The sequence below is a fragment of the Pelophylax lessonae genome (genome assembly GCF_965119305.1).
Source record: "Pelophylax lessonae genome assembly, chromosome: 12".
Classification (NCBI taxonomy): Eukaryota; Metazoa; Chordata; class Amphibia; order Anura; family Ranidae; genus Pelophylax; species Pelophylax lessonae.
This window is the reverse complement of record NC_138779.1, coordinates 175,327,451-175,355,257: the sequence shown is the minus strand read 5'-3', so window position 1 is coordinate 175,355,257 and position 27,807 is coordinate 175,327,451. Positions and strand designations below refer to the sequence as shown.

Sequence of the window (27,807 nt, the reverse complement as noted above, 5' to 3'; positions counted from 1 at the left end):
TCATGTAGCACTAAAAAACGATTTTGGATTTTAGTGAAGTTTAAGAACTTAGGCACATGATGTGCCGACATCACACGGAAAATAAAAAGGCAATATGCATTTCCAAAAATACAGTAAAATATTTTAAAAATATACTGAAGTAGCTCTGCTACCTTTTAAATCAGTAGGTTGCAGCTAGACTACTTACCCCCGTAGCAGCAAATTTCCTGTCTGCAGGATTTGGTCAGTGGATACTCCTGCAAAAAAAATAAAAAAATATATATATGTATATACGGTATATATACAGAGACGAGGAGATAGTGGGAAACACCTATAAGATTACAGAATAGGTCATAAGAGAAACATACTGCCACAATAAACAATTTAACGTGAAAGGCTAGCTTGCTTTTAACTACTTTTATCCAAAATATCAGGTATCCCCAGTACCACAGGTCTCCAAAATATACAACATCAAAAAAATATTTAAAAAAAACAAAAAAAAAAAAAAAAAAAACTTTTAATACTGGGGCTAGAATAAAACCTAAAGAAACCGCAAGTCCAATCTGGAATGTAGCAAGCACTTCAAAGCACAACTACATTAACAAAACGATCTCCGCTGCATTGCATGTACCATTAAGCAGCAAAACAAGATTAATTGCAAATACAGACTCTTAAAGAGGAAGTCTGAAATTTTTTTTTTCCTTTTTGTTTACCTGCAAAGTAAATGCATAATGTGCTAGTATGCAACGCATGCTAGCACATTATGTGACACACCTGCAAACGAAGCCCATGTCGTCCCCATCCATCTCCACCCATCTTCCTTTCGGGTCTGCAGACTCCGGCCGTACTACAGGCGGCATGCCCTCGGGAGGGGCTGGTCACGGCACAGGGCTCTGAAGAAATGGCACGAGTGCTTCAAAAGCGCATGTGCTGATGGCGTCATTGGCTGCATGCAATGTAAATATATCCTAAACTGTGCAAGTTTAGGAGATAAAATACAGTACCTATAGGTACAAACATTACAGGGGGGTTTACAACCACTTTAACCAGTTGCCGACCGCCAGCTACATTTATACCGCGGCAGGCCGGCTTGGCTGCGCGAATCACCGTACCTGACCCCCCCCCCGATGTTGTGATTCGGTTCAGAACCGGTCATCAGGTCCAGGGCAATACATTTTTGGCCTGGACTTGTTCATCGGTTCTGACCAATTGCAGACCCTCCTGTGCCTGTGTTCACAAATTTTACAAATGATGCAATCTCCTCTACCGGAGCCCTTTTCGGTTCCAGTGCGAGAAGAAAGAGCATCAGCTGTGAGTACACAATCAGTACACTGACACCAGTACACATAGGCCCACATTTAACCCCCTGATCACTCACTTATACATTTTTTACTCTGTCACTGTTTACACTATATATAGTACAGATAAAATTTACTGATTACTGTATTAGTGTCACTTGTGAATTCAGATAGTGTGAGAGACAGTTAGTGGTAGTCCCAAATAGGTTTGGGGTCCTCGCCATATATCCCCCAATAAAGATTTAACCCCTTCATTTCCATGTAACAGTGTATTATAGTGTACAGATCTTTTTTTCTGATCACTGTATTAGTGTCACAGGTGACGAGTCAATTCATGGCATAAACACCTCCAATACTAGTATATAGTGTCTGAACAGATTAATATCTTTGATCCGAACAGAACTATACTAGCGTCCGGAAAACGCAGCGTTAGTAGGATCAGCAGACACCTGCCAGGACCTACGTTCAGCCCCTCCGCCCCCCTCAAGAAGTGCAGAAAGATTACCAGCACTTCCAATACACAGCACACTAAACTGCAGTCTGAGAGTCAGGCCTGATCTCTGCTAGCACTAGCAGTTACATTTTTTGGTAGCGGTTCAAACAGTCCTTGACAACCAGGTGGAGAGTCACACTAGGTACCTATAAATTTATTGGCCAAAATGTCCAGTGTTCACTAGTGAAGAGGTCTACACAATACTGAGCAAGACAGATGAGAATGATGGGGAAGACTCACTGTCAGAATCAGGCTCAGTATTCAAACCTGTGGGACCGCAGCGGCAACCTGACAGATAGCTCTGATGACGGAGTAGTGGTCCTTTCTAAGGTCAGACGTGGCCGACCCCGTTCTTCTGTTGCTAAGGTGCAACAACCTCAGGATTCTCGTATGCAGCAGAGTGTCGGTACTAGTGCGGCTCAACCTTCTGGTGAACTGTCAAGCACCAGGGGCCTAGTACATCCTGGTCATAGCAAACCAGCACTGCAGTAACACTTGGTGACCTGGCGAGTCCCATAAGTTGTAAGGGGGGATGGGTGCGCTGATAGTGTGTTGAAGCTGCTCCCGGTATTCAGTGCTTTTGAATATAGATAAATGTATATGTGGTGTGGGGTGCGCTAAACAACAAATAAATAATGAATATATAAATATAACATATCTATGTGTGAACCAAATCAACAAAAATAAAAATATGTGGCATATATCAATCTGTGAAGCCAATTAATAATGCAAATCAATTGGTGCATAAACATAAAAGTTCATAAGTGTCCATAAATATTGTGCAGGTGAGTAGAATTGTATTCTATCCAAATAATACGTGTATCCACCACCGAGTGAAATTCATCTTTAGCAAACGGAAATAAATAAGGTGCAACTATATTTTCTTGTGCTGAAAAAATATCCAATCTCCTTGTGAACAAACACCACGTGCAAATCACCAAGAATTAGCCTCTTACCAGATGGTAATAGGTATGCACTTGTTCAGTGAAACCACCGCCTTGCTTCCTCTTTAAAATCCTGAAGTGGGATGTAGAACCGCTCTACCTTTCTTTCTCCACTAGATGGCAACGAGTACCAGCAAGAAACACAGCCTCATCCTTCTTTACAAGCTCACAAAACCACCGTGTATTAAAGGAAAAAAGGGGACTAATAGTGTATTACCCTTGAGATTTATTCAAAAACAGTTGATAATGCACTTACAATTGGATGTCTTGTATTCAGCATAAACATAAGGCATACGAATTCCTGCAAAGGCTTGCGGCCGGCTGCAGCACGGACCGCAAGTTGTGTGTGACGCGTGCGCCTCCTAATCTGACCGGTTTCTGTCTCAGTAGAAGTCCTATGGGAAGAAACCGGTCAGATTAGGAGGCGCACACGTCACACACAACTTGCGGTCCGTGCTGCAGCCGGCCGCAAGCCTTTGCAGGAATTCGTATGCCTATGTTTATGCTGAATACAAGACATCCAATTGTAAGTGCATTATCAACTGTTTTTGAATAAATCTCAAGGGTAATACACTATTAGTCCCCTTTTTTCCTTTAATACACGGTGGTTTTGTGAGCTTGTAAAGAAGGATGAGGCTGTGTTTCTTGCTGGTACTCGTTGCCATCTAGTGGAGAAAGAAAGGTAGAGCGGTTCTACATCCCACTTCAGGATTTTAAAGAGGAAGCAAGGCGGTGGTTTCACTGAACAAGTGCATACCTATTACCATCTGGTAAGAGGCTAATTCTTGGTGATTTACACATGGTGTTTGTTCACAAGGAGATTGGATATTTTTTCAGCACAAGAAAATATAGTTGCACCTTATTTATTTCCGTTTGGTAAGGATGAATTTCACTCGGTGGTGGATACACGTATTATTTGGATAGAATACAATTCTACTCACCTGCACAATATTTATGGACACTTATGAACTTTTATGTTTATGCACCAATTGATTTGCATTATTAATTGGCTTCACAGATTGATATATGCCATATATATATTTACTTTTGTTGATTTGAGTCCCATAAGTGCAGTTCAAGCTGGTGCGGTGGCTAGCACAAGTAGTGTCCAGCAGACACCAATAGTTCGAAGAGAGGCCCGTAGAGCCCATAGTGTCTTTCCTGATGCGCTTGCAAATCCTAATTGGGAGCCAACCACTTCTGCAGCGCCCATACTTCCCTCCTTACCTGGCTAACCCACGAGTTCACGATTTTACCCCCCTTGGTTTTTATAAGTGTTTTTTTCACGGAAGATCTTTACAGATCTGTTTTATGGACCAAAGCAATTTATATGCTGATCAAGTAATCGCCGCAAATCCAAAGTTGACCCTTGCCAGAGAATTTGAATAGAAACGGATCACGATTTCCGAATTTAGAACTTTTCTGGGCCTAACACTCATGGTCATTCCTAAAAAGTGTGAGTTGCGGTCATATTGGTCCACTGACCCAATTCATCCTATGCCCATGTTCTTTGCTGCCATGGAAAGGACTAGATACAAGCAAATCTTGCGGTTCATGCACTTCAGTGACACTGTCATCCTTGGGGTGACCCCGGATAGGACAGGCTCCACAAAATTGGGCCCTTCGTAAACCACTTCACAGAAGTTTGCAGCCTTGTATACGCCCCAACAAGCTGTCTGCATTGAGGAGTCCCTGATTACATTTTCTGTCCGCCTTGCTTTCAAACAGTTTCTCCACAGCAAGCGTGTCAGATATGGGGTCAAGATGTAAAAGCTTTGTGACAGGGCAACATGTAGTTTCCGGGTTTACGAGAGAAAGGATAGCAATGTGGAGCCCCCAACTGCCCAAACTACATGGGGAGCAGTGGCAAAATTGTTTGGGACTTGGTGTCACCCTTGTTCGGAAAGGTGTACTATTTATACATGGACAAGTTCTATAGAAGCGTGCCACTTTTTAGACACCTTTTTGATTTTGCAATTGGCGCATGTGGCACCGCGGGACCTAATCACAGAGGCTTCTCCCAATGGCTTGTAGATACCCGACTTAGACAGGGGAGAGAGCCTGCTTGAAGTCAGATAAATTGCTTGCAGTGAAGTGGAGGGACACCCGGAATGTTTTCGTTCTGTCCTCGATTCACGCAGATACGACAGTCCAAATTGCAACGGCGACTGGTATTGTTGAGAAGCCCCTCTTTGTCCACGAATACAACCTTAACATGGGAGGGGTGGACTTCAAAGACCAGATGATGACCTTTTTTGCCCATAGGGCCAGACGATGGCACAAAAGTGTAGGTATACTTATTTAAATTGCCTCTGCTGAACGCTTATGTGCTATACAAAGTGTCAGGAAGAAGTGGATCCATCCTAAAATACCAGGAAGAGATCATCACAGCCCTTCTGTATCCAGAAGGTGCTGTGGCCCAAATTCCCAATCCAGATGCAGTGAACCTGCTGCATGAGAGGCATTTTCCAGATGTCCTTCCTAGTACCCCTACCCAAAGAGCACCCCAAAGAAGATAGTGTAGAAAACGCAGATATAGGCGTGACGCCTGCTTTTTTTGTCCCTCCTGTCCTGGCCAACCTGGTCTCTGCATTGGGGACTGTTTCTGTCGCTACCACACACTAGTAGAGTATTAGTATAGGGTACAGTACGGCACAGTCTAGGGCACGCTTTCTCACACAGAGTCTCAAAAGATGTTGGCTATCACATTTTGAGAGACCCTAGCCTGGCAAAGTTTTTTTTACAGTTGTAAAAAAAAAAAAGCCAAACAGTTTACGTTTTATTGAGTTAATTTTCTGTTCTTACTCTACGCTTACTGTACTTTATAATATACTGTTATACTGAAATGTTTTATTATTACTGTGTTATATTTTTAACCATTGTTTGCTTTGCATGTACGCCCATCAGCTGCAGCACCGATTTGTTTATTCTGACAGCAACAGTGTTTGCTTTCACCATATACGTAATCAATGACTGTCGCTCTGTAGGAGGTGATTTCACCACCGCAGTTATTAAAAAAAAAGCATATATGGCGAAGAGGGCGGATCTCCCCTATGCTTCGCCGTGTTTTTTTAACACTTTTATTGGCAGCGATTTCTTCATCCACATCGATCGATCGATGCGAATGGAGGAACCTATGTTTTTTTTTCATTCAGGCCATTGGCTGAACGAAAAAAAAAAAAACAAGCAGTGATAGGGGTAAACTGTCCTGCCATTTTATGCCCAATATTAGAAGCTTATGCCACACATCATCCACTCTTCTAATCACTTGAAGACCAAGCCTTTTCTGACACTGTTTACATGAAAAAAAAATTTTTTTTTTTTTTTTTTTAACTAGAAAATTACTTTGAACCCCCAAACATTATATATTTTTTTAAAGCAGAGGCCATACAGAACGAAATGGTGGGTGTTACAATTTTTTTTTTTTTTTTCACACGGTATTTGCGCAGAGATTTTCCAAACGCAATTTTTGGGGAAAAAACACTTATTTTGCCACAAGCTTCGGAAAAATTACAATTTTTGTTTGTTAAAAAATAAATAAAGTGGTCACTTAAATTATATTTTGCTTACTGCCGGTTCACACTACCGCGACTTGTCAGGCGACTTGGTCGCCTGACAAGTCGTGCTCCATTCAGTGCTATGGAAACCGTTCTAATAGGAGCGACTCAAGTTGCTCCGACTTGGAAAAAGGTTCCTGCACAACTTTTGACCGAAGTCGGAGCGACTTGCATTGACTTCCATTATGTGAAGTCCGTGCAAGTCGCGCCGAAGTCTTGGTGCACGACAACTTCACTAAGCGCCCCCGAAGTCGTGCTGCCATAGTGTGAACCGACTCTTAAACATGCCATGGCTATAATTAAAATAACACACCAAAATACATTCTGCGGCTTCTACTGAGTATGGCAATACCACATGAGACTTTTTGGCAATCTAGCTGCGTACAGGACCCCAAAAATCAAATCACTGCCTTCAGGCTTTCTAAGGGCGTAAATTGTTGATTTCACATCTCACTACCTATCACAGTTTCGGAGGCCATGAAATGCCAAGATAGCACAAACCTCCCCCCAAAATGACCCCTTTTCGGAAAGTAGAAACCCCAAGGTATTTGCTAAGAGGCATGGTGAGTATTTTGCAGCTATCGTTTGTTTTGGAAAATGAAGAAAGAAAAACGGAAAAGTATTTTTTTTCTTTCTTCAATTCTCAATACTTAGTGACAAAAAGCAAGCTCTGCAAAATACGCAAAATGCCTCTAAAAATGTTTTTTTATAGGGATATCTTTGGTGTGTTTCTCTTGATGTGTTCTCCTACTCTCTTTGCCCTTATCCCTCCCCCCCCCCTCCTCCTACCTTTTTATTCCTTCCACTCCTCTCTTCCCTTTTGCAGCCCCCTTATATGAGCGTTATGTCTATATAATTTTTGTGCCGACTCAATACAATTGAATTCTTTTTTCAAAATGTGTAGCACCCTACAGGTAGGTGCTAGGTAAAGGTATAGTGGGCCTTGTCTGCTTAACAGCAGGGCTGTGATTTATTTAGTCAGGCTGTCATTGTTTCCAGGTGTGCCTGCTGAAGGGGGAGCCTCCCCACTGGCTCCTGTGAGAGGCTTCTCATAGGGCGATGGAGGAAACCCAATCAGGAGACACATCCAGGCTTGTAACTACCCCAGAAGGCAGATTGTGCTGCAAGGGATTCTGGGAGTGGGTATAAGTTTTGGGGTGGCACATGACACGACGTCTTTGGCAGGAGCAGATTCCCAGGATGGAGAGTGCAGCTGTCTCTCCTCCTGTGAGGAAAGAGGATTTCTGGAGGTGTCGCTTGATAATCCAGAGTGCTGAGTTGAGCTGAGGGGATCCGGTGTGCCGAGAACCTGCGGAGACAGAGGGGTTCAGTTCCAGGAAAGCCTATACAGGTCGTGAGTACTGAAGATAGCCCCTGGGGGGGTCTGTCAAGTTAAAGGGGACCACTACGGAAGAGGTTCTGGGATACAGTGCCAGCTAGCGGAAAGGGGGTACCTAGGCTGAGGACCCTGAAGTTACAGAGGGGGGTACATAGACAGTGAACCCTGAAGGATTCAAGTTAAAGGGGCACCTACTATTGGGCCCTGAATTGTACAGAGAGTGTAGTGTGCCAGTTGGGATTTACAGTTCTACAACATACTACCTCAAGCCAGAGCAAGGCGGGGGGGGGGGGGGGAAGTATTCAGTGACTTGTTGCAGTGTAACAGTGGCGGTGGTTCTACAATTTCACAGTCCTGGATCTTTTGAACTTTAAGTCAAGGATTCAGCACTTACATTTAGCTACAGAGTATTCTCAGAGTTGGTGCGTTCTTGACGCCAGCCAACGCTCACTAACGGGCATTTTTCAGGAGACAAGTCCCAAGTGTACATAGTTGAAGCCTAAAGGAGTATCCCACTCATTCCCTTCTCCCATCCCCTTTATCTACAATAAAACAAAACCAAGATGCCAGAGTCGTCCATGTCTCAGTCTCTACATCCAGGGCCGCAGCTCACATGGGCTGGAAAGGTAACCGGTAACAATGGCAGACCCACATCAGGCCACAGGCCTGGAAAACCTGCTACATATGCATTAATTTAAAAGTTTTCGAAAAAATGTAAAATTCGTTGTCCGGTATACATGTACATAATTTGGAGGTCTGTATTATGTATATGGAATTTATATTTGTTTGTGTAAATTGCCAGTAACATTTATAACTTTGCCAGAAACAAACCAATGCATAAAGTTGTACATTTACCGTGATTGTGTAAAGCCTCGTACACACGCACAGATTGTTGGCCGACCGATCGGCCGTCTTTTGTCCAGTGTTTGTTGGTTGAAATGTGCTCTAGACTTGCACTGGACTTTTGTTGGCCAACAAAAACCAACTTCAGAAGTGATGTCATGTGATGGTTGACTTTCCGTGTGTTTTTTCTTCTCTGAGCATGCCCAGTCTTGCTCATCTGACTTTTGTCTGCTGAAATCTGTACTGACTGACGAACAATCGGCCGTTCTGGTGACGGCCAACAAAAATTTTATAGCATGCACACCGGATTTTGTTCGGCCAAAAAGTCGCAGTTGGTTGTCTGAAGCATCATACTAACAAGCCAACAATCAGCCGATCGGACGTTGGCCGAAAATTTACGGCCAACAATCGGTGCGTGAGTACGAGGCTTTACTCATATACAATCTCTCCATACAATCCAGAGACACATTTTCTTCTCTGGCACTTGCTTGAGGGGGTTTAGATACCCGCCTCTTTTCAGAGGTCCCCATGCAGACGCCAGAGGCGTCCGGGTTGGCTCTCTTCATGTCCTTGGTGGTTTCGTCCTCCTTGGCTGGGTTGAGATAGACCCGTGGCGTCGCCTTCCCCCCGGTGGGGATACGCATTTGTTGTCCTGGTCTCCACGGCAGCCGGCCCCATTAACACCAGCTTCCTCCATGACAGCAGAGAACATGGGCATAGGATGAATTGGGTCAGTGGACCAATATGACCGCAACTCACTTTTTTTTAGTAAATTACAACCCCAACTGCGATCCTTCAATACACTTACCACTTTTGAAACCTTATGTATAGACATTGCTGAACCCACACATCTACTATCACAGATGTACAAGCTTGTGCTTGGCACACAAACTACATCTGTCCCTGAAAGATTGTATTAACATGCCTTATTATATTTCATATATATTTTCAGTTTATGCCCATTCTATGATGAAATGTGGGCCCTTGCATTTACATAGTAACGAGCCAGACTGACACCCATTCATCCACCCTGGACAGCAGACAGCTGTATTTTGCATTTAGACGACATGTTAAACCACTTTTCCATTCATTCATTTGAACACTTAACAGTTGGATATTTTGCATTTAGATTACAAGACATTTTGCATAGAGATTACTGACACCACCCATAAACAATTGACAATTGTTTACATTAACACATCAGGCAAGATGAACACAGACGGACCGACTCTCCAACAAAACACAGATTCAGATACAAGAACACCTCATATTGACACAAATACATAGGGAAACAACAGCCTTTCATGTACTGTTCTGTGAAACATGTTCTATTGTCAAATTGACTGAGAAATTGTAAACCAGTTTGGAGCAGTCTTTCCCGCTCAAAACGTGCCTTAAATATGAGCGAAACTTGCAATAAAATCAGTTGTGTCTGCACTAAGTTTGAGTGCTGTGTGTCGTCATAACTCCCGGCCGGATGAGGGGAAATTCACTATCTAGGGGCGGCTAGCCACTGAAGGGCCGTGTATCATCTTTTAATTGCCTCCTGACGAGATATGAGCTAACAGTCCCCTATTACATCAGACTGGGGGAGAGCGCTAGGGCAGGTTTTCAACCCACTCCAGACACAACGAATGATCAGATTAACACACTTCACCTCCATTATCTCGTGTCCAGGAAACTTCATATACATTTCTTGCTAGATGGTATAACATTCCCGTCTGGCCCAGATGGTCACAGTGGCAGATGTCCAGCCAGCGGGATACATTTCTTCTTACATGGTGGTCCCGTCCCATGATAAGGGCCTTCTTGGATGCCATTACCCCATGGATCCAGAGAACAACCCTCAGTCCTTTAGCATTTTCCCCAATGCATTTCCTTTTCCACAGGACCCCCTCATCAGCTAAAACATACAAGAAGAGTGTCACTCCTCATTCAAACGCAGCCAAATCCCTGATCCCCAGATTCTTAAAGGCAATCAGTGTCCCACGTTGCTTGATTGGAATAGGGAGGTAGATGCTTTTATGGAGGCGGAGCAGTGGATACATATGGTCAGACATCAGCAGGAAAAATTTAGAGATACTTGGTAAGGGTGGATGTATTATTCCTTGATGATAGCAACGATCTAACCGCCATCAATATACCATCATTGCTACATGATCCCCCTTTGGGCGTGCCCAACTTTAGTTCGATTGCTTATCGCTTTCTCTTTTTTTCCTCCCTAAGGTTTGTTTTCCCCTTAAACCCCCCCCCCCCCCCCCTTAATGCCGACATTCCATCAGAGTCATATCTGCTCACTGCATGTATGCCGTACCTCATAGGTCAGTTCAGGTTATGTGCATGGTTTTGATATATGTTGTACTTTGGTTCACCCCCAACTAGCCGCCCATGCCCGTGTTGACAAAGGTGTGGGGACAGGTGGAGAACCTCAGTGCTCTTTAATATGCGATACGTATTAGCCCTAAATGTAAGCAGTACATGCTGCAAAAATGACCGATATAGATAACCTATGTACAACAGATGTGGAATTTATGCTTATACCTTTGTATGGTTCTTGATACGTTTATGGAATTTTGTACTTCCTGTAAAACTTAAACTTTCATTTAAAAAAAATAAATAAAATTTTGATTTTCAATGCAGATCTTTTACACAAATTTGAATAAGTTGTAAAGCACTGCGTAAACAGTCAATGCTATATAAATCCTGTATGATAATGCAATTTCCCTAACAGTCCTCTCCAACATTGTGGTGATTGACAGGAAAATGTTACCCAAGGACACCCAAGCACATGACCTGCTCTCAAAAAAGAAAGAAAACAAGCCAGATGGTGGCTGTTGGGTTCATTTTGCTGATATGAGTCACCTCCCAGTCTCTGTATGTTGACATACAAGCGTAAGCGTCTTGTTTCCTAGACTACAGACAACCATCTACCTGAAACTAACATTAGACATGATACCTCCAAGTATTGAGCATTCCACCAGCACTGAGCTCAGGTTACAAAAATAAAAATCAGCAAGGCTCTGGAAGAGCAACTACAGCATAAAGCGGAGTCAAACCAGTGTAAACTGCATTGTGAGTCATGCTTTATGTGGTTTCTGACGATGTCTTTCAAGTTTCACGGCTGAGAGTCATAAAACTTGCAGACTCAAAAGCAAGTGAGCATGGTTCGGAACCTCCCTTCTGATGTCAATTTAAAATACTAAAAGGATGAAACAGCCTGTTATGCGTTGCTTAGATCTAATTAGCTACAGTATTTGCAACTAGGAATTCAGCCTTACATAAGACAATAGCTGCAGTGAATTTATGCAATACACTGGCGACCAACTTCAAAATGACAATGCGACACTTCGAGAGGCTCACACAATAACAATGCTTTTTCTTGGATTGAGGAGCACTACGTCAAAGTTTGACAGTTCATTCAAAATGAATGGGTTGTAACACAGCTCAATGGCCAAAATGTGAATTATCCTGCATATCACACTGCACACTAAAGAGAAAGCGAAAGTAAAATAAGCCCCATTATTATTAGGTCAACGGATGCAATAACCAACAACAGTTTTGCTGTCAATTAAATGCAATAACTCCCAGCATTGTTGTTTTTGGCCACAAATCCTAACTCCCAGGTTTGTTGCATGTGGCCGCAATATTAACCCCAGCATTGGGGTGTGTGGCAGTACTGTTAACCCCCAACCAAGTACTGGTATTTATTTCTAGTGCCATTTAAGGCAGTTTTAAACCCAATAGCAAACATTTTTTATATTGCAGCTTACCAATTCTTGGATGTGAGGGCTGCATTAGTTTTGTTTAAGCTTTATTCTATTTTCATCTATTTTCATCTGGTGATTCAGTCAGTAAGTCTGTTTTTCAAAAGAAAAAGCTCTTTTTCATATTTAGAAGTTTGCAAGAACGAACCAAGCTATTTAACACTGGCAGGGGTGCTTACAATGACCAGTGTTTTTTCTTGATGTATACCCTTTATCCAAAACTGTGGTAACTGATTATAAAGTTTGTATTCAAGCAAGCTTACATATAGGCTGGCCAGAAAAAAAGGACAAAAAAAAACCTGGGGGTGGGGGGCGGTTTGGAGACTTATGCCAATTGCCCTACCACCAATTTTGTCAAATCTCACCCCCCATTACTGTCCGGAACACCCCATAGTACTGACTTCAGTCCCACCACTACTGTCCTGAGCTCTCCCCCTTAACTGTCCCCAGTCCCACCATTACTGGGGTCCTGAACTCCCCCCTTAACTGTCCTGAACCTCTCAACTACTGTTCTGACCCCCCCCACAATCCAGCGCACCTATGCCTCCAATAACCTCCCTCAGCCAGCACACTTAAAGCGATGTTCCAGTCGTTTTTGTGTTGATTAGTTTAAGATTAAAAGTCAGCAGATAAAAGTCAGCAGCTACTCGTATTCTATCTGCTGACTTTTAATAAACGCATACTCACCTGTCCCACAATCCAGCCGACCGAACCTTCGGTTCTCTCCCCCCGCATCACAAGTGTGGACGCCCAGCTGTGACAGCTTGTGGCTTCACTGCCAGGTGTGCAATATGCATGCGTGAGTTGCACTGCACCGCCTCAATGGCCGGGCAGTCTTCTGGGACCTGTGACGTGCCCCAGCAGATTGCAGGGGGAGGGGGGGGGGGGGGATGAGAACTGCTGCTCCGAGCGGAAGTGGGAGCTGGGTACCTGTCAAAACTAAGTACTGGCTCCCTCTAAGTACCGGCTTTATGCTGCTCTCTCTTTGAGTAGGACTAGGCAGAAACCTTTTTGGTTACACCGCTGAGGCAGTCCGACAGGGTATACCATCACTTCCTGCTATAGGACTCCAGTTTGTAACAAGCAGTGTCAGAAGAACACATAACTCAACCCAACAGAGGGGCGGTGCTGTGTGTCAGTGAACCGCAGAGAAAAGGATTTTCCATTCTGCTCAGCGGGGGATCGATCCGCCAATCCCTGCTGAGCAGGCGGATGAAAGCTCCATCTCCGCTCTGTGTGCGGAAACGGAGCTGTCATATCCACGCTGTCCTCTATGGGGGGAATTGGATGAGAACGGACCGCCTGTGAAAATCGCAATGTGATTTTCTCATTTTGTCTCTCATAGTTGGAAGTATACCTATGATGAAAATTACAGGATTCTCATCTTTTTAAGTGGGAAAACTTGCACAATTGGTGGCTGACTAAATACTTTTTTGCCCAACTGTATGTGCCACTCACTCATATGTAAGTGGCATATTCAATATAACATCCTGTAGCTTCAGAAGGTTCGCCTGAGGAATGAACACCCGGGCTGACGCAGAGTAAAGCGTCAGACCCAAGTAGTCCATCCGAACTCCTGTAGAGTTTGCGCAGTAATGTCCAAGTCGGCCTTTAGAGCTGAGGAAGACTCTGCATGCAGAAGCAGATCATCTAGGTAACCCGGTATCGCAATCCCCTTCTGACGAAGCAAGGCCAGAACTGGGGTCAAAACCTTTGTGAACACCCGAGGAGCTGAGGCGAGACCAAAAGGTAATGCCACGAATTGATAGTGCTCCTCGCCCGCAGCAAAACGAAGAAAACGATGGTGCCTGACACATTGGAATATGAAGGTAAGCGTCCTTGAGATCGATAGAAGCAAAAAGCTCACCTTGATGAAGGAAAGCTATTACTGTGCAGATGGACTCCATCCAAAATTTCTGAACCCGCAGAAAGTGGTTCAGAGCCTTGATATCCAAGATCGGACTAACCTTGCCTTCCTTCCTGGGAACTGTAAACAGATTTGAATAAAATCCTTGAAAACGTTCCAACTCTCGGAATCGGCACAGTAACTCCTCATGCTAACGGGTCCTGCACTGCCCGTAGAGGCCCTGTAGCCGCTCGTGAGACAGGTGTAAGTTGGAAGGGAAGAACCATGCTGGAGGCAAGGACTGAAACTCAATCTTGTAACTGAACCGAATCAACTCGTGGACTCATCTGTCCTGAATGAGCAGGGTGCACAGATCCGGAAAAAGGCAAAGACATCCCCCCACCCCAGATGTGGGTGAGGGCGCCACTCCAGGCTGGTGAAGGCTTGTCTGAGGAACCAGAAGTGCCACCTTTGAATTGAACTTACCATTCCAGGGTCAGACGACCGCAAAGTTACAGGTGGATCTCGAACCCTTTTCCTGTGATCCAGATGTTCGAAAAGGCCTCTTGTGAGCTGAGAAAAAAGGACCATGTTTACGACGAGGATCCTTGCCCCTTGCAATCTGCGAAGTAATGTACTCTTACCTCCTGTAAGGCCCTTATCTGTGTTTTCCATAGAGGCCCCAAACAAAATGGTCACCTACAAAAGGTTTGATCAGTCAGCACCTTTTTAGAAGCCTGGTTAGCCGACCAGTACTTCAACCATAACATGCGGCAAAGAATCACCTCCGTCGGATACCCTGCCGGCCAAGGGAGTTGCATCCAAAGATGCATCACAAATGTACTGTAACCCCAGGATGAACTGATCCGCCAGCTCAGGAGTGTGTTGACTCCCTTCCAGATCCTGCCGTAAAATCTTTGCCCATTCCATTAAGGTCTGAGATGGTGATAGCAAACACTGGTCCCAAAATTGAACCGGCCACCGTGAAAAAAGTAACGGACCAGAGCCTCAGCTCTCTAGACCACAGGATCTTTAAAAGATGGAGAATCCTCCACCAGCAAAAAAGTGTGGTCTTATTTAGCCTGGAAACCTGAGTGTCCACCGACGGTGGAACCGTTAGTTTCTTCAGAAGAGACTCCTCAAAAGGGATATCTTTGAGGGATATACCCCAGGTGGGATCCCTAGGCCTCAGAAAAATGGGACAGGCAGAAAGGGGGCCCCCCCCCCCCCGGCAGGAGCTCCCACCAGGTACAGCCCTGCCCCCCCCACAGCCGATCGCCTGGTCGCCAGTGGCACACCCCCTTCCCCCAGCACGTTGCCCCCACCCAGCATCTGCGGAGGAGGGGAAGAGGGGGCCAATATGGCCCACAGGGACCACCAGGTCAATGGGGGGGTACCCAACGGGAAGGAGGGGAACCCACGTGTTCGACCTCCAATGGAGGGGCTCATGTCCACCCCAAAACCCTCCAGAGTGAGAGGGGGGGGGGGGGGCAGTCACTTACCATACCATGAACCAGGCGGGCACCACTCCTGACAGAACCTCCTGTCGGCCAGGAGGGATGCTGCGACTTGGGCCGAGACCAGGTCGTATGCGACCCCGCGAGACATTTAACTTGCAGGCCAGCCCCCGTCTGGTGGGGCTATGTCGCAGCCAACCTAGCCCGGAGCTGAGGTCAGCGCATGCTTGCTGGCCAGGCTGGGGTGACCACCCGATGTAGAAAAAATATTAAAGAAGAAAAAAATTGCCTGGAACAGTGACCCCCGAAGGAACTAAGTCCTTACTCCTTATTAGGCAGAAGAAAAAAAACGTACTTTAGAGAGGCTGAGTATACCCCCTGGGACTGCCCTTAGGCATAGCCAGACTTTTTTCCCCACCTAGTGTCCTACTCCTTTAGGGGGCAGTATAACCCAAAGAGTAAAGAAGATCAGGAGGGGTGTCCGTCAATGAACGAAAGAGAAAGTGTTTTTTTTTTTTTATTCACAAATAAAAAAATAGACCCTTTAAGGCCATTGGGTGGAAGCGACGTCCGAGGTCGATCCGGTCCTCCAAGGGCATAGAGTAGAGTAGGGGCCATCTTGCCCTCGACTTCTGCCCAGCACAAGAAAGGACTGGATCATTTTCCCCCCTACCAATAGCTCCTTTAAGCAGGGGAAACACCCAGGATGCGGCGGGAGGGGGTAGGCCCCTCTTCCGCTGCCCATTCACCGCAGTGCATTTGCCACTGGGTTCACTTTTATGTGAAAGAGGACGGTCGGCCATGTAAAAAAAATACCGGGGTTATGGCAGCTATCTGCTGACATAACTCCGGTATTTAACGTCAAAGTAGCGACGTAAATACACGTTGGGTGGTCCGGAAGTGGTTAAGAGATATTCACACAACATGCAGCCAGTGAGGTCACCGATGCATGCGCTTCGAAGTGGCGGCATACCGTGCTGTACTGCTCCGTCCCAGAGTCTAGGCCAGGGCTCCTGCACGCAGGGGCGGGAGGGAAGCCATTGTGGCCCCGGCCACTCATACAGCCAGAGCCCACGAACAGGGAAGGAAAACCAGGTGAAGATGGCAGCGCCGGGAAGCCATTAAAGCATTGTGCTGGAGGTTTCCGTGTACAGGCAAGTTTGTCATATTGTGCTAGTATGCAGTGTATGCTAGTACATTTTGGCTTAAACCTGAAGGGAGGCCCATTGTTTTTAATTTTTCTGCCGGTTTACCACGGCTTTAAACTTCATTCGCCATGTAGTTGCTCACCCCTTTATTTTATTGAGGTCTTTCTTGTAAGGTTTCTATATTACTCTGAAGTTATTGCCCGTTTATTGTAAGGGCTCTTTCACACAGTATGTCCATTGGACAGACTCCGTTTATCTCAGCGGAGATCGATCCGCCTATCCCCCGTTGAGCAGGAGAATGACAGCTGTTCTCCGCACTGTGTGCAGAGTCACAGCTGTCAGAGCCCCATACATCTCTATGGGGGAATCGGATGGGAACGGACCGTCGGTCCGTTCTCATCCGATCCGCTGGACGGATGGAAAATAGGGTTTCCATCCGTCCAGATTTGACTAATTGGATGTCAGCGGACATGTCTCCGCTGACATCCGATGCCCCATAGGGATGCATGGGGGGAGCGTTCAGATCCGCCAAAAAAACTGACAGGTGGATCTGTGTGAAAGGGGCCTTATACAAGAAGAGAAAGTTAAATACAAAATTTGGTTCCCATAAATTAAATGTTTTCTGGTCACTAGTATTGCTTCACTCAATGCAAACAACTGTGCTTTCCAGGCAATGCAAACAAAAAAAGTCTCTCGTATGAAATTCAGTGGGCGTAAAAGCAGTTTAGGGAACTTGTTACTGTGCTGATATTTAAAATTATCCCAGATATTAAGCCCTGTGTTTAATACAGGAAACAGACCTCTAAAGGAGCATTACAGTGCTAAGTAAATGTGGTTACAAATGAGACAGCTTCTATTACCTAGCTGAGTTTCCAGTAAGCAATGTCACAGAACAAGCGTTGAAGTTTCAGCAATTATGAAAGAAGAAGCAATAACAGTTTCAATACCAAAAAAAAAAAAAAAATATATCTAAATATCTTTCCCACAAACAAGCATGGAAAATTAACATGCAGGGTGGACAGAGCATGGGTATTGAATTAAAATTCATGGAGATCCGATTAGTAAAATTTTCTCCCAGCAGAGGTCCGAATTGCATTTTTGTGCAATAACTCAGATTCTTTACATCACAGCCCAGGTGTGCAGGCAGGACAGCCCATTAATTTGAATGGCCTGCTGTGCCTGCCTTTTCTGCTGGGAAAAAGCCCTGGCACCTTTTTAAAAATGCAGCCGCACGGAAACTACATGGTGTGCACCATGCAATTTCCATGTGCGGAAGACTGCACCTTGTATTTCATTGAGTTCAGGAGTCAATGGTACCCCTGCACTTTTTCTGTGCAACACCTCATTTTATGTGCAGCTGCTTATCCCCCCCCCCTTCACATTTTTCCCACCACAGCGCTGCCCCCCCCCCTTCACATATCCCCACAGCACTGTCTCTTTCACTTCCCCCGCACAGCATTGTCCCTCTGTACATCACCACAAACACATACCACTGTCCCACTTTATATCAACCCCCCATACACACACAGCTCTGCCCCCTTAACAAATAACCCCCACAGCACTGCTCCTTCCACATTCCCCCCCCCCCCCCAGCACTATCACCCCCTTACATCACCCCCACACACATACACAGCACTTGCTTCTTAACATATCACCCCCACAGCAGAGAGCAGGAGGTGGGACAATCCTGAACTGAAGGCAGAGCCTCAGCAGCACTGGATGGGGCGTGGGAGCTGCCAGGTTGACTTCTCATATTAGCAAGCTGGTGACTGGTTGCTAGGACCACCCACCCCCTAGCAGCCAATCACCTCCTAGTTATCGTGAAAAGTTCATTTAGGCAGCTGCCTCTCTCCATGTAGTGCTGGTCCCGCCCCCAGTCCAGAATTGTTCCGCCTCCCACGGACTGCTCTGCTAATGACAGCGGAGGAGGCTGGGGACAAAAGTGGCAGCTAAATGGGGCGATCACAGCAATTCAGATAGAGCAATAGCTTGGGCCAGGTGCAGAACAAGGCCTGCCATTTAGTGATGCCTGACGTAGAGCAATAATGGATTTTTGAGTTCACTGGTGGACACAGCTTCATTTTTTAAAACCATGGGGTTATATTGTTCTCTACAGGCATAAGACACTAGGCAGAAAAACTCATCGTTTGACTTACTGGTTACCGTTTCTACAAACCTCCCAGGACGGAAATACAAAAGAGATGAGAGGCTCCACCTTACAGAAAAACAATCAGTTCACAGCTGCTTAACCACTTGCCGACCGTCCCACACAGATCTACTGCGGCAGGGCGGCTCGGCTGCGCAAAATTACGTAGATCTTCGTAATTTTGTGCAAGCGGTCTCAGCAGAGAGCGTGCGCGCCGCCGGAGCCACGCTCCCGCTGTGTTAAGACACAGCGGGAGGCGGCGATCCTCCGAGAAACCGACAGAAGACCCGCCTGCTTATGTAAACAAACCAGGCGAGTCTTCTGTCACACAGGCAGGGAGAGATCAGGAGTTTCAGCTAAGCTGAAACCCCGATCTCTCTGTGCCTGTCACAGAGCCCTTCCCCACCACAGTGAGTAAGCACAGTTAGGCATACATTAACCCCTTTGATCACCCCCAGTGTTAACCCCGTCCCTGCCAGTGTCATTTATACAGTAACCATGCATATAATTTAGCACTGATTACTGTATTAATGTCACTGGTCCCCAAAAAGTGTCAAAAATGTCAGCAAGGCTGCATTCACACTTCAGTGTAGCGTTTTACTGCGATTTTTACCGCAATTTTTTTCAGGCGTTTTTGGAGGCAGGCATTGACATGAAAAACGCTGGTAATCAGCCCAAAAAGAAGCTCATGTACTTTTTTCAGCTACAGGCGTTTTGCAAAACGCTCAGATGTGAACAGCGGCCATTTAAATGGTGTTTTACTTGTTGGGCGTTTTGGAACGTTTGTTTTAGCGTTTTTTGGAGCTGAAAAAACACTCAGGTGTGAATGGAGCCTTAGGGGTTCGACCTGTCTGCCACAATGTCGCAGTCCCCCTAAAAAATCGTTGATCGCCGCCATTACTAATAAAAACAAAAAGAAGTCGTCCAAAAATCTATCCCGTAATTTGTAAACGCTATAACTTTTGCGCAAACCAATTTGAATACGCTTTTTGGGATTTTTTTTTTTTACCAAAAATATTGTCGCAGAATACAAATTGGCCTAAGCTGATAAAAATAAGTTGAATTTTTACATCTTTTTTATTGGGAATGTTTTAGTAGAAAGTAAAAATGATTGTGCTTTTTTCAAAATGGTCGCTTTTTTTGTTTATAGCACAAAATCTAAAAACCGCAGATGTGATCAAATACCACCAAAAGAAAGCTGTATTAGTGGGGGGAAAAAGACATCAATTGTATTTGGATACAGCGTCGCACGACCACGCAATTTTTCATTAAAGTAACAAAGGGCCGAATCGCAAAAAATGGCCTGGTCATTAAGGGGGGGTAAAACCTTCCGGAGCTGAAATGGTTAAAAAAGACTCCACCCTTCCCCTTGTCCCTCAATTGTAAAATAAAAAAAAAAAAAAAAAGATTCTCCCAACCGATCCACCTATTGTTTACATTCTTTCCTCTCCCACCTTAAGGCTACATTCACACCTGAGCGTAGCGTTTTCTACTGCGATTTACAGGCGTTTTTTTGTGCAGGCGTTTTTAGATTGAATAGAGACCAATGGAAAATGCCTGCAATCTGCCCAAAAAGAAGCTCATGTACTTTGTTGGGCGTTTTGCTCACAGCGTCAAAACGCTCAGATGTGAACAGGGGCCATTGAAATGAACAGGATTTGTCTTGTTGGGCGTTTTGAGAGCGGATCCTAGAGCAGAAAAACTCCTACATGTGAACGGAGCCTAACTGGACGAGAAGTAGACCTGCCATCCTGGAAGGTTTGTAGAAACACCATTACCAGTATGTCTAACAGTCGCTTTTCTCCTCTCACCTTCCAGGATGGCAAAACATGAGAGGATAATGAAGTAACCACAGGCCTACCTTAGGGTGGGACCACCGTCTGCAAGATATTCCTGACAAATGCCAGGTTTTTCAGCGTGTTTTACCTCAACTCCATTATGACTGATGAAAATATTTTAGCTGGATCAAGAGGCTGATCAGCACGTTTGCTCCACCAATGTCCCTGCCTTCTCTGCTTCGGATGCAGGACCTATGTGGCCTGGATTCTTAAAGAAGGAATCAGAAAAGCTGCCAAATCAGTAGGTTAGCAAGGTTGACGATCTCAACCATCTAGCAATTGTAGCCTATCATGCCACTTCTTAGGACCACTAAGGCTACGTTCACATGTTAGCGTAGCGGACCGCGGCAGAATCACTGCGATTCTGCCCGCGATCCGGAAATCATTACAAATCGCGGGACGCCTGTGCGTTGCCGTTGATTTGCAATGGCACCCCAAACGCTGTGCGATGTTGCCGCGATTTCCGCCTGCCGAATCGCGGTAAAATCGCTCAAACAAAATCGCGGGTCGCATTAAGCCCAAAAAAGGTACAAGAGCTTCTTTGGGGCGTCATGCGACCCACGATTTTGTTTGCACGATGTTACCGCGATTCGGCAGGCGGAAATCGCGGCAACATCGCACAGCATTTGGGGTGCCATTGCAAATCAACGGCAACGCACAGGCGTCCCGCGATTTGCAATGATTTCCGGATCTCGGGCAGAATTGCGGTGATTATGCCGCGGTCCGCTACGCTAACATGTGAACGTAGCCTAAAAGAACATATTCAAGACTTGCTCAGTGAAACAAGGACACTACTTTAAACAAAGAGGATCTGGCTTAAACTTTACTCTGTTCAGGAGAATGATTTAAAATTAAAAAGAAACTCCCTGACAGACAAACCTTGCAGGTCCCCTTTAAATTATTTTTTATTTATTTTCATAGTGGTGGGTGAAGGGAAGCCCACTTAAGGGAAATAGATTAAGAGTCGGTTCACACTAAGGCGACACGACTCCTTACTACTTCGGGGGCGACTTGTGCATTACCATGCACCACGACTTCGGAGCGACTTGCAGGGACTTCACATAATGGAAGTCTATGCAAGTCGCTCCAAGGTTGCCCCGAAGTAGTACAGGACCCTTTTTCTAAGCCGGAGCAACTTGTGTCGCTCCTATTAGAATGGGTCCTGTAGCGGTCAATGGACCGCGAGGGAGCGAAACTTGTCAGGCTGACAAGATGCGCTAGTGTGGACCGGCTCTAAGAGAAGGTTATTCCCTTGGCTCAGAAAGCTGGACAGGTATGTATCCAAAGTACACCAAACCTATGACTTCCCTCACATCTCAATGTTGGCATGTAAGTTGTAAAAATGCTCTATATACCCAAAACTCCCTATACATCGGCACAAAATGCAATAAAATTAAGCGGAAAGGAGCTTGGTAAAAGAATGTTTAACCATTCTGTAGAAATCAGGTGTCTGAAACCATAATCCACTTCAACACCATTGGGTGCCTTTTGGTACTGATGAGGCATACATTAAGCAGATTCCTACTTCAGATTAAGTCCATAGCAGTAGCAGAACACTCACATTAAATAATAATGGTATAATAGAAAGACACCCACAACATTCAATGTTGTGCATTTATGATGCTCAACAAGGCACAGTCAAACCAGAAAAAGACAACTTAGAGCCCATTCAGACAGGGGCAACACGACTTTTTGGGGGGCGACCTGTGAAGTCGCAGTGCACAGCGTGCACCGCGACCTCGGCGCGACTTGCACGGACTTCATATAACTGAAGTCAATGCAAGTCGCCTCCAGGTCGCCCCAAAGTAGTACAGGACCCTTTTTCTAAGTCTAGAACGGGTCCTGTACTATTCAATGGCGAGCGACCGACCGTGACTTGTCAGGCGACCAAGTCGCCTGACAAGTCACGCTAGTGTGAATGAACCCTAAGTGTTGTGTATTTCTGAGAAAAAAAAAAAAAAAAAGGCACAAATAAACTTCCACATTGTGCGTTTCTGATATATAGCCAGACAAGACAAAGTCAGAATCATGGTGAATTAAACTAAGAAACAGCCAGCAGAGACCAAAATCTATCATAGGCATAGCTTAGACTCTAGATACTAAACCTTCATCCACCAGAGAACCAGGGTAGTTCCAAATAATGGAAGTCTAAGGTGAGTGCCTACACCACACAAGTAGTAGCGGTTTGCCTACCACTGCATAAGTATGAGCAGGTGTAGTTCGCTCACACACAGGTGGAAGTCCAAGTCTCCCAGCATCTAAAGTCATAATGAGCACAGACCTAGAGATCAAATAAGTCAGCCTCAGGAAGAAGTGGATACAATCTTATGCTGGCCATACACTAGCCAAAAAATCGTTCAAACTCATTTTCAAAAAACAAACACTCGGCCGTTAGAGCAGACGATCGTGCCATCGTGTAATGACCGAATTTTAAACGATAAATTGTTCAATTGACATAAATGAATCCGTTTATCGTTCATTTTGTCACATATGCTTAGTGCAAACAGTTGGGGCGAGGAACACATTAACCTTTCAATTTATCGTTCATTCGGCAGAATTTTCTTAACTGTTCCTTTGATTTTTCAGCTTGTGCCCATTAACTGAACGAAAAACAAACGAACGGACCAAATGACAGATGTTTAAATGATTTTTCGGCTAGTGTATGGTCAGCATTAGCCTGGAGGCAATCAGAAAACCTGTAGGGCTTAACAAGCAGGTTAGTGTATATGTAGCTCCCGCATAGAGGTTTGCACCAAGAAACCATAAATCAAGGGTTGCAGGATAACAAATTATGCTTCTATTTAAAGCGGAGTTCCGGGCACGAAAAAGTTTTTTCAATAAACATACCCCCGGGACAGTCAGGGCTAGTACATTCCACAATGGCTAGCCTCTGATCTGTCCCGGTTCGCACTTACCTGCAAGAAGAAATACTCACTTATAAAATTTCTTCTCCAGCGTTGCCATCTCTGTTGTGGGCAGCTGAAGCCGGCGCGATCCTCTTCTGCGTCCTCTTCCGTGTCTTCTTCTCCCAGAATGTGCCTGCACCGGCCCCTCTCGTCACTTCCGGTGCGGCGCCGCATTCCTCCACAGCTTCTGGGCATGCCCAGAAGCTGTTTAGCAGGGAATGTGGCGTCGCCCCGGAAGTGACGAGCGGGGCCGGTGCCGTCGCATTGATTCCTGGGACCGATGACGTTCAGCTCCCAGGAACCATCGCAAGACAGGAAGTGACGGCGGAGCCGCGGCACAGAGGGAGGAAGTGGAGAATAGGTGAGTATTTTCTATCTACAATTACAAGGCGAGTATAAAAAAAAAAAATATATATATATATACCTAACTATCCAATTCCTTTTCAGGTGAAGATCCAGCGGATGGGCACAATATCGATCAGGTCGATTTTGTGCCCGGAACTCCGCTTTAATCCAAAGGGTGGGCTGTAGCCCAAATCACAGGAGGTCCCAATTAACTCTTACACACTAACAGATATAACAGTGTAAGGAGGAAAAGGTTGGAGTTTGTGAAGATGTTACACATAGCAAGCAACCCCACAAGGAGAAAATGTTTCTAAGGTTACCCCCCATACTGTGCCTCTTCACCATATGGGAAAAATTTAGGAGGCTGGTTAAACAAAACAAAAAAAAAAAAAAAAAAAACACTCTAAGGCCCCTTTTACACAGGCGGACCGTTCAGATCCGCCTGTCCGTTTTTTTGGCGGATCTGAACGGTCTCCCCATGCATTCCTATGGGGCATCGGATGTCAGCGGAGACATGTCCGCTGACATCCGACCCGATCCGTCAAATCTGGACGGATGGAAACCCTATTTTCCATCCGTCCAGTGGATGGATCGGGTGAGAACGGACTGACGGTCCGTTGACATCCGATTTCCCCCATAGAGATGCATGGGGAACTGTCAGCTGTGTCTCCGCACACAGCGCGGAGACACAGCTGTCCTCCTGCTGCTCAGCGGGGGATCGGCTGCTCGATCCCCCGCTGAGAAAAACGGACTCCGTCCAACGGACGGAGTGTGTGAAAGGAGCCTAAATGATCCATCTTTGAGCTACCTGCCAGATTCAAAGCAGCTGGCCTAATATATTCAGATTATCTGCTGTGCATTGCTGACCAGGGAAAAATCTGTGGTATTACTCATGGAATCTCCAGGTTCCTGCAGACCACTTTACATCCCTTTCAATTAACTCTTTAGGAGTGTCTAACTTGTTCAGTGGCAGCAATAGCCTGTAAAGCCTCGTACACACGCAACGAATTTCTGCCGACCGGTCGTCCGTCTTTTGTCCAGATTCGTGTCTGTTCTTTGGAATGTGCTCTAGACTGCACACGAATTTTCCCACACGACAGAATTCTACTTCAGAAGTGATGTCATGTGTTGGATTGCTTTCTGTGTTCTTTCATCTCTGAGCATGCCTAGTCTTGCTCATAAGATTTTTCCCCATCGAAATCTGTACTGACTGATGGAAAATCGGACGTGTTTTGATGGTCGACAAAAATTTTATAGCCTGCATACCAGGATTTTTTCGGCCAAAAAGTCGGAGTTGGTTGTCGGAAGCATCATACTAACAAGCTGAAAATCGGCAGATCGGTCGTGGGACGAAAATTCCCGGCCGAATTTCGACTCGTGTGTACGGGGCTTAAGACTCTGGTGTACATTTATAAAAGGGTGAATTTTTTTCTCTGTTCGCTTCTCTGCAGTTCTCCGGGGAACATTATCACCTCTAGCACCCTTTTTATGAAGCGGAGAACTTCAGTTCTCCCAGAGTGATCAGAGAAGTGTTTCCTCAGCGAATGGCCGAGATCTCTATACAAGTGAATGGGGCGCCTGTAATCTCGTGAGACAAAGTGAGATTACCGTACTATGAAAATCACTGGCACTCTTTAATAAGCAGTGATAAATTATCACTGCTGAATACACGATCCCCACTAATGTTAATAAATAAATTATATATATATATATATATATATATATATATATATATATATATATATATATATATATATATATATATATATATACATACATACATACATACATTATATATACACACACACACACACACACACACACACACACACACACACACACACACACACAGGTCCCTCTCAAAAAATTAGCATATTGTGATAAAGTTCATTATTTTCTGTAATGTACTGATAAACATTAGACTTTCATATATTTTAGATTCATTACACACAACTGAAGTAGTGCAAGCCTTTTATTGTTTTAATATTGATGATTTTGGCATACAGCTCATGAAAACCCAAAATTCCTATCTCAAAAAATTTGCATATTTCATCCGACCAATAAAAGAAAAGTGTTTTTAATACAAAAAAGTCAACCTTCAAAAAATGATGTTCAGTTATGCACTCAATACTTGGTCGGGAATCCTTTTGCAGAAATGACTGCTTCAATGCGGCGTGGCATGGAGGCAATCAGCCTGTGGCACTGCTGAGGTGTTATGGAGGCCCAGGATGCTACGATAGCGGCCTTGAGCTCATCCAGAGTGTTGGGTCTTGCGTCTCTCAACTTTCTCTTCACAACATCCCACAGATTCTCTATGGGGTTCAGGTCAGGAGAGTTGGCAGGCCAATTGAGCACAGTAATACCATGGTCAGTAAACCATTTACCAGTGGTTTTGGCACTGTGAGCAGATGCCAGGTCGTGCTGAAAAATGAAATCATCTCCATAAAGCTTTTCAGCAGATGGAAGCATGAAGTGCTCCAAAATCCTGATAGCTAGCTGCATTGACCCTGCCCTTGATAAAACACAGTGGACCAACACCAGCAGCTGACATGGCACCCCAGACCATCACTGACTGTGGGTACTTGACACTGGACTTCAGGCATTTTGGCATTTCCCTCTCCCCAGTCTTCCTCAGGGTCCGGTCACCTCTTCTCGTTGTGCAGCGTTTTCTGCCACACTTTTTCCTTCCCACAGACTTCCCACTGAGGTGCCTTGATACAGCACTCTGGGAACAGCCTATTCGTTCAGAAATTTCTTTCTGTGTCTTACCCTCTTGCTTGAGGGTGTCAATGATGGCCTTCTGGACAGAAGTCAGGTCGGCAGTCTTACCCATGATTGCGATTTTGAGTAATGAACCAGGCTGGGAGTTTTTAAAAGCCTCAGGAATCTTTTGCAGGTGTTTAGAGTTAATTAGTTGATTCAGATGATTAGGTTAATAGCTAGTTTAGAGAACCTTTTCATGATATGCTAATATTTTGAGATAGGAATTTTGGGTTTTCATGAGCTGTATGCCAAAATCACCAATAATAAAACAAAAGACTTGCACTACTTCAGTTGTGTGTAATGAATCTAAAATATATGAAAGTCTAATGTTTATCAGTACATTACAGAAAATAATGAACTTTATCACAATATGCTAATTTTTTGAGAGGGACATATACTATATATATATATATATATATATATATATATATATATATATATATATATATATATATATATATATATATATATATATATATATATATATATATATATATATATATATATACATACATACACATATACACACACATACATACATAAATATGGCAGGGGGACATGATTACCGTGTTGGGGGGTCTGAACGAGGAAGAAGGAAGTCGATAATCTTCCTTCTTCAACCTCCCCCGATTTGGTCTTCACTCCCCGATTCAGAAGCTCCAGGCTGGTGAATCCGGGAGTGTGAATTCTGGCCCAGATCACCAGTGAAGTGCGGAGATCGCAGCTTCATAACCTGGCCATTTCTATGTCAGGCAATGACAGATTCCCGTGTGAAGAGATGATCAGCGGAGAACATGTTCTACCCCGATCATCTCGGTTTCATAAACTGGGAATGATCGGAAATGAGCTGTGATCAGCGAGATCACTGCTCATCTCCGTTTCATAAAAGGACACCTCTGTGTCTAACAGGTCTCACCCCTTCACTAGATTTACCCTTATTGATGTACAATAGGGTTTATAGTGAGAGGCTGGAAACTTAATGTTGCAATAACCACAGCATCTTCTGAGTTAAAAAGGGAACTGTGGACATTAGTCTAGCTGAATCTTCTGGGTTATTTGTTCCCAGGTCTAAGGGAAAGGATAGTAGAAGCCTATATTAAGAGAGAGTGAGTACTATCTCAAAGCCCAGAAACCATCTGGC

General features: G+C 44.8%; 1 protein-coding gene across 1 annotated transcript in view; it reads right to left on the bottom strand.

Moving 5' to 3' along the window:
• Nucleotides 1–27,807, bottom strand: part of BAX (BCL2 associated X, apoptosis regulator) — an 86,457-nt gene that overhangs the window by 41,736 nt on the left and 16,914 nt on the right. Inside the window, exon 2 of the mRNA XM_082274470.1 lies at nt 188–236. Within this exon, the coding sequence (XP_082130596.1) occupies nt 188–236 (49 nt within the window). The remainder of the gene's footprint in view (nt 1–187; nt 237–27,807) is intronic.